Below are 7,623 nucleotides of genomic sequence, written 5' to 3' on the forward strand. Positions count from 1 at the left end.
GATGGCTTGTTTTACGTCCGCCCTCAACCCGGATTCATCTATTGGATTAGAGGGTTAATGTAGATTTAATGCAGAGTTACAGCAACATTACAGTAGATATTTCAAATCCTTCATTACAAAGATACGTGCAGATAATCGCAGAATGTGACTTGACATCTCTCAAGGTTGCCAACCTTGTTTAAAACATGGATTTGTGGTTTTTTCACAGATGTGGTATAATTTTGCGGTTTACAGTTGCAGAACCAGGTCAACCTGGTATTTACATGTGTTAAGTTGACCACATCATACGCACAAACCTTTGTATGAAATTGGCATCTGAAGAAGAAAGAAGTTTGTTGTTTACAGCCGTTCTTCCATCCACAACAAAACAAAATCTCTTAATGTATCTTCTTTTGAGGGTTAAATCTTTAATACTCAAAAGAATGTTGCTTGTCATGACATGTCTGCAATTAGAGGAATTATCAGTTCATGTTGGTCCCAGATGTGACTGCAGGCCAGTTTGGACACTGTTCTAAACTGTGATGTTTACTGCATGACGCTGTTTGTCTGATCTCAGAGCTCTGCTTTACATCTTAATTGTTTTCCAACAACTGTAGCGCTAATTGTCATCCCACAGTTAGGGGTTGGGAGATTAAGTGGAACGTCCAAGAGATTTACACACCACATATGGATCTTATTTTAGAACAATTTCACCACACATGATATAACTGTAATACATAACTTTTCACGATTCAATTTTGGAATTTGGTGGAAAACAGCTGTTGATGAAAGACATACAATAAACAACTTCAAAGTGCTGAGCATCATATGCAACCCATGGCCACAACAGGCTGAGTCCGATCCAAGTAGACTGTTTCCAATCAGACATAAATGTTTTGCTAAAACCTCAGAAATGAGCAATGAATACCTCACTACTTTCTAACTGCATTCATGCAGAGTTTTAGGCTGACGCTCATCTCTGCCTCAAACCTACATATGATAATTTTGTTTATAGTCTTATTTTCTCACTTTTACAGAGTATTTACAGTTAAGTTAAGTATTTTTTAAGTTAAGTTACAACTAGAACGCAGCATGTGGTCCTTTAAATTCGTTTAAATTTTAATTAAATGTTATTGGTATTGCGCCAACTCATTGCAGAGGTTATCTCAGGACACTTTTCATATATATAGAACGTACTCCTTATAAAATTATTTACAGAGACCCAACAATTCCTACCATGAGCAAGCACTTGGCGACAGTGGCAAGGAAACGTGAAACACCCCCCAACTTGAAGTGGATGGCCGTCTGCCTCCTTCAGCTTAGAGCCACTTAGTAGATGTTAATAAAGATTCTGAACAGTCCTCCTACATCCAAAAATGTGTTTTGCTAATAGTTCCTTCACTTTGATGTTTGAGCTTTACTGTGCAGAATGATGTATGTGCAGAGTTTGGCACTAGAAGGATGTTTTCACAATCATCTGCTGAAGTAGGAAGGTTTCTCTGTGCTCACCTTAAATCTGTATGTACGAGATGATTGTTTGACATCAAAACTAGTTTAGGAGCCAATAATGGGAAAGTAAACAACGTATGTTTGTATGTAAATATTCATAGATTCTGGAACCACTTATTTATGGTGTCTGTTAAAGTCTCACCAATCCAACCACTTCCATTTGTAAGGTAACATCACAACGCATGTGTGCAGAGGCCATCCACCATGTGCCTTACCTGACGGTCATAATCTGCCCGGCATCCAGCGAGATATCATTCATCTGGGCGATAAAGATGGCTGCCACTGCCTCATACAGTGCAGTGCCGTCCATATTAATAGTGGCGCCAATGGGCAGCACGAAGCGAGTCACACGCTTATCAATCTTCAGATTTTCCTCCAGGCAGCGGAAGGTGACGGGTAACGTCCCTGCACTGAGAGAAGTAGGCCCCACAAGATGGCAATTTAGAAGAAAAAAGGTGCAGATGTACAAAGAGCAGGAGCAAAGTATCTGCCGAAGGACATAAAATAGGTAGACAGGTGGTGAAAACAAAAGTGCAGAGGTGAGGAGGGAGGTGAGGGGGGTAAAGAAAAAAAAATCAGTAGAAATTTGAGTCGGCTGACAGCCTCCTCCTGACAGCTGGTGTCGGCCACTGTTGCAATCCTCCGACATGTGAATTAAAGGAATTTGATTCCCGGCCCTGCTAAGCTCGGGTCATAATATAATTAGAGAAAACGATGATAGGATTACACATATTCACTAAAGCCTCAGTAATGTGCCAAAATGACAGTTGGTTTCAGCAGCAATGCAGAATCCCAGGCAGGCCGAGCCAAGCCAAGCCAGGCAGGATACAGTGGGGTCTGTTTGGCTGGTGACAACTAATCCAAAGGCTTAGACATTTACAACGCAGAATCTGTCTGACATGGACTTGTCTATGATAGCCTGTGCTTACACACATTTGGCTCTGCTGTCCTGATTTGTGAGCTCATTCATGTAAAAACAGAATTTTGCCTTTAGCCCTTTCAGATTTAACCCAAATAGCTAGAAAGAGAGTAGCCGGCTACGCCGATCAATCAAAGCAACTACAGCAGCTGCTGAGGGATAGATGTTGTAAAGGAAACATGTGACACACATGTGTTAACACATGCCCAAACACAGAACCACTACACAGACACACACACACTTCCTGCAGGCTGTCGTACCTGCTAGCGGTGCCCAGAGCTGTGATCCAAGCCTGGAAGATTCCAGAGTAGAAAGTGAAGGGGTTTTTTCTTGTGATGACGAAGAAAATAGCAGGTAGGATCAAGCCGCCATGGATCACCAGGCCCACGATGACGGTCACCATGTACATACCCAGTTGCCTGGCCACCACCTCCAGGTCTCCGATGGCCGCAATCTTCCCCGCAATCAGAGAGGCAATGCCGACAGGAGAGTACCTGAATACAGAGTCAGAAAGAAACAGAGTTGAAATGGAATCGACTGATTTACTTTCTATTATTCTTTATGACCTTTTTAAAGCCGAATTAGTGTATGTTTATATACTTATATTTATATTTTTCTTTCTTTTGATCATTGCATCAGGCCAGAGCATAAGTCAATACATATTTATTTTTTGTTTTTTTAATCATTTGTAAATGATTTCTTGCTTTTTTATCGGCTGTATTTTTTGTGGTATAAAATCACATTGCCTTGCCTTATATGATTCTTGAGGAACATAAACATGATGTATTTTAGGCCTTCAACTAATGGAAGCTTACCTCCACTAATGTGTTGAAAAAAAGAGATAATGTTAGTCATTATAATGAGATATACAATCTTTTTTTTTTCATGTATCAGTTTCTGTTAATCAATTAATCAACTAATTGTCGCAGCTCTAATGTATTTCAAATTAACCTAACCTTCGTCTTTTCATTGAGGTAGAGATAGAGAATTACTAAATCATCTGTCTTTTAACTGACATTCCCTTATGTAAAGATTTTTTGTAACGTTAATATGTTTGGGTTACCAAACAAGGTATTTGAAAATATCACCTTAGGCTCTGAGAAAGAAAAGAAAATTAATCAAACATGAAAAAAAAGAAAATAACTATAACCATACAAGCGTGTTACCTGGAACATGGATGCAAGCCAAAAAAAAAAAAAACAATTCATTATTTCAATTTTGTCTTTGAAATGTCAGGCAAACACCTAATCAATCTTCATTTACTTTCAAAGGAGCAGTTTTCAACCACGAGAGGAGATGACAGGATCTCTAGTTTCCAGCTTTGAAGTGCAGTTGTTCCTGCTGATGAATAAGGACCGCTGTGGGACGTATGAATTAAAGTGGTGTTCACTTTAAACCATCCTCCAGTCCGAGTTAAAGCAGGTCCCATCACGACAGTGGCCTGCTCTCCCAGGTCAGCTGCCTGCTGAACCCCGAGCCTGGCATTTAGTGACAGTTGTTTGGTGGAACACGCCACGTATATGATTTGATAGATGTGTTCCTTGTATGATACGTGTTTTTGTATACACTGGACTCCGTGTTTGGCTGGCTCTATAGGCCCATGAGTAATCTGTTTATACTGTGTGAGTGATACGAACAAGGACACAATTCCTTTGGTGTCCAGCTGCACATGTAGATGGCCTAGGAGAGCTGGAAGACAAGCATCTTGCTGTTTGTCTTCCAACCGCCTACCCAGCTCTCCCCTTCCCCTCCCTTCCCGTCCCTGCTCTGAGTGCCACTATACTCTGTTTCTCTGTGTGACTAGCTGGGGTTCTGCGAAGCCTCAAGGCGTGCACTGCTCTCTGAAGACATGCTCTCACACGCATCTTTCCACGTCCCGCTGTCCCTCCCACCCGCATCTGCTTTCTGCTCTGCTGCCAAGTGGCTCCTCTGCCGTCGGTGGATCCATTACATTTTGGAGATCTTCCACCTCGGCTCCCCTGGGAGCCCACAACATTGTTCCGGGCCCCGGCCCCTGCTACTCTCCAGCATACCACAGACTCCAGCATGTGCCAGGGAAACCCTCTCTCTTTCTCTTTCCATCTGTCCATGTCCTTCACTAACACACTTTCTCCCTTTTCCTCTTCCATTCTCTCCTACTCAGTCTTTGACGTCCGACACTGTTGCTCATTCCCACAGTTTGTCTCACATACACAATCTTCGCCTTATTCATCACTGTCACTGACACTCTGTGTGTGGTATCTCCAGAATGTCAAAGCAATGCAGCCGTTGGCCCACATGAGCAAAAACAGAGACACATGTTGCACATGCTTGCAAACTCACAAATGCACGCGGAGGAAAACAAGACACTGACCACATGATCATGGAGACCATCGTCATTATAATCTCGTTGAGGACGTTGAAGAAGTCGCACATGACCTTCCCTCGCTCGCCCATCCTGCCCATGCAGATCCCAAAGGTGATGAAGAAGCCAATCAAACCTTGAGGAAGACACAAAGCAGTGTGTCACTGGAAACTGCAACATGAATAAAGTACCATAGTTCTTTATGTAAAGCAACAAATAATCAGCTCGGTCATCAACTCACCGAGGACGTTCATGCCCCATTTGTATTCCAGTTTCTTCCTGTTCACTAAGATGGGCTCAGTTTGGTTTGGTGCTGCAACTGGCACCTTTTTCAGCACCGTCTGAACCTGAAGGGAGGACAGAATGGCATTCACATTGATCAGGGGGTTCAGTTTATAACCGAACTGACACCACAGCAAAACCCTGATTGTGTGAGTCATGCTGTGTGTGAGCACACAAAAGCTTGGCTGCGGGGCAATAAACTCAGATTTGTGTTTAAGGAAAAGGCAAAACAAGAGATTCTCACATAAAGACAACAAAGGGGAAAAAAAGGATACAAGAAGGTTGAAAGGGGAAGGACGAGTCCCTTCCTGCAAAAGCAATTATGCCTTTTATGGCTTCAATGAATCTCTGATAAGTGCAGACAAAAGAAGCAGTAAAATAGAGATGTGGACAGAAAAGAGAGTGATGTGCAGAAAGGGAAGAAACTGAGAATACTGCAGAGAGAAGTTGTTAGAGCAGGAGTCTATAAGCTGGTGCTCAGCAGTGCTCCCTGTCCACCAGCAGATGCCTATCTGTGGTAAGTAAGGATGCAGGGTTACAGATGTAAAAAGCTTAATGGTGACAGAAGGCATGACCCTCACCCAGTCCAACACAGACAACTACTTCTAATCATTCAGACACACACGCATAACAGAGAGAAGTGGGAAAAAAAACAAACAGGATTTGGACAGAAGAAGGCAACTGTCGCATTATGATTGAGACTTGGATTATCAGTTACAAATGATCAGCTGGGATGAACAGCAGTCGTCTGCTGACTCATCATGCCCGCCATTAGCCAACGGACCATTATTGTAACAGGGTGTTCAGATGGGAAATTACGATCTTATTTTTATATATATACATGCAGATAGTTTCTGATTTTTCATTTTATTTGCAGAGCTTTGCTTGTATTTGCATTAATTAAAACTTAACCTTTAACTGGATAATTAGACTTCAATGGTTACTCCTCTAGGACTATTCATGGACAGAAGGAATCCTTGGCCTTTTAGTCCTTTTGTAGCCTAAACCCTTTGAGTGAAATCATGCTTTCATGCACCCCTGACACACGCAGTAAAAACATTGTGCATGGAGTTTGGAGGACAACTAGAATCTCTAGAGAACCACACCGGTCGTTAACAGCTCTCTGTAGTTCTTTCATTCTGTCAGACTGCTCACTTAATACCTTGTACAGACTAATGACTTCAACTTTGGCTTTTTCAGGGTTCACCTAATGCTAATAAACTTTAAAATATTACAATCTGGATTATAATTTTTGATGAACCAATCTCACCTCAGGGTCCATTCAGTGGCTGTTTAGAGCTGTTGGCATCACTGCTTGAGATCACATCACATGATCTTCATCAGCACAAAGTTTAGTAATCATGGAATTGTAGATGCTCAAAGTTTCCACTAAAACTAATAGTTGAAATCCTTTCACATAAAGCTGTTTTTCAGTGTAGGTTAGGTAGCATTACCTTAAGCTGCAATGATGCAGATTTAATTACCCTACTGGATTTATAGCTTGACACACCAAAAACGGAAAGCAATGACAAATAGCTCATTTCTATTAAAGACCTGCAATTTGCCCTTTCAGGTTTTTATCCCATGTTTGTTATATTTGTATTGTGATGCATACAACCCCATAATGTGCACAAATAAAGAACCAGATCAATAACAGTTCCAAAGACATATGTTTCAGATGCTGAGACTACCTGTTGGAAGCAGGACTGCACCAGGTTCTCAGGAAAGAGGTTTCTGATCAGGTCGAGGAAGGCATCCAGACTGTTGACCTCCTGGTTCTTGGGGGCTGAGCTCGAAGTGCCTCCCCTCAGTTTGGGGTTCCCCGGGTGGATTCCCAACACCAGGATGACCCCAAGGATTGCAGCGATTACAGTGGTGGACATGTAGTAAACCATGGCTCTACTACCCATCCTGCCACTAGAGCGGGCGTCTAGACCAGCCAGCCCTGAAAGAGACAGATGACGATCTGTGTTTGCACTCACCATATACACACCAAGTACTGTGAATGCCACTGCCACTTCTGGCAGCAGCACTGCTATGACAACCGTCTGGTATGGTGACGAGACTGCTCGTCTGGTACTGGTTTACTGCAGTAAAAGTTATGGGTGATAAAGAACATACTTCAGTAAATCTAAGTCTATTATCTGACAGGAACAGAAAATACTGTCTGATCCAACTCACATTCCAGCTCTTACCTGCTGAACTCTTATAAACAAGATAGACATTCCTGTCCATGCGCAGTGGGATTCTCAACACTAACAGGTAATGTAGGATGTTGGCTATGGGGCTTGTGCAATATGCTGCCAGTGTCAGAAGGTGTGAATGTGTATGTGCAACTGTCTGTGAAACTGTAGGATGGAGTGCAGAAACAATTCCCTACAGGCACATTAAAGCATATCTTATCTTATAAAGCCGCCGGGTTCAAAACTGCTCTTAATATGCTACCTTCCAAATGCTAACTTGTGCACAGTTAACGTGTTGGTATTTAGCATATAACATTTAGCATGTTTGATATCTTGTATAGTTAGTTACAGGTAGTTTACATTTTGCATGTTAGTGTAATATTACAGTGTGTTAGCATTAGTCTCAA

The 7,623-nt window shown here is 42.1% G+C and overlaps 1 protein-coding gene across 1 annotated transcript in view; it reads right to left on the reverse strand.

Annotated features, from left to right (window-relative positions):
- The window catches only part of slc1a9 (solute carrier family 1 member 9), a 16,423-nt gene that overhangs the window by 3,683 nt on the left and 5,117 nt on the right, over positions 1 to 7,623 (reverse strand). Inside the window, exons 4-8 of the mRNA XM_035655373.1 lie at positions 6,725 to 6,978; positions 4,993 to 5,098; positions 4,761 to 4,887; positions 2,668 to 2,901; positions 1,704 to 1,898 (exon numbers count right to left, since the gene is read on the reverse strand). Coding sequence (XP_035511266.1) covers positions 1,704 to 1,898; positions 2,668 to 2,901; positions 4,761 to 4,887; positions 4,993 to 5,098; positions 6,725 to 6,978 — 916 coding nt within the window. The remainder of the gene's footprint in view (positions 1 to 1,703; positions 1,899 to 2,667; positions 2,902 to 4,760; positions 4,888 to 4,992; positions 5,099 to 6,724; positions 6,979 to 7,623) is intronic.

Source organism: Morone saxatilis, unplaced genomic scaffold, assembly GCF_004916995.1.
Source record: "Morone saxatilis isolate NCDOM2014 unplaced genomic scaffold, NCSU_SB_2.0 Contig14, whole genome shotgun sequence".
NCBI lineage: Eukaryota > Metazoa > Chordata > Actinopteri > Moronidae > Morone > Morone saxatilis.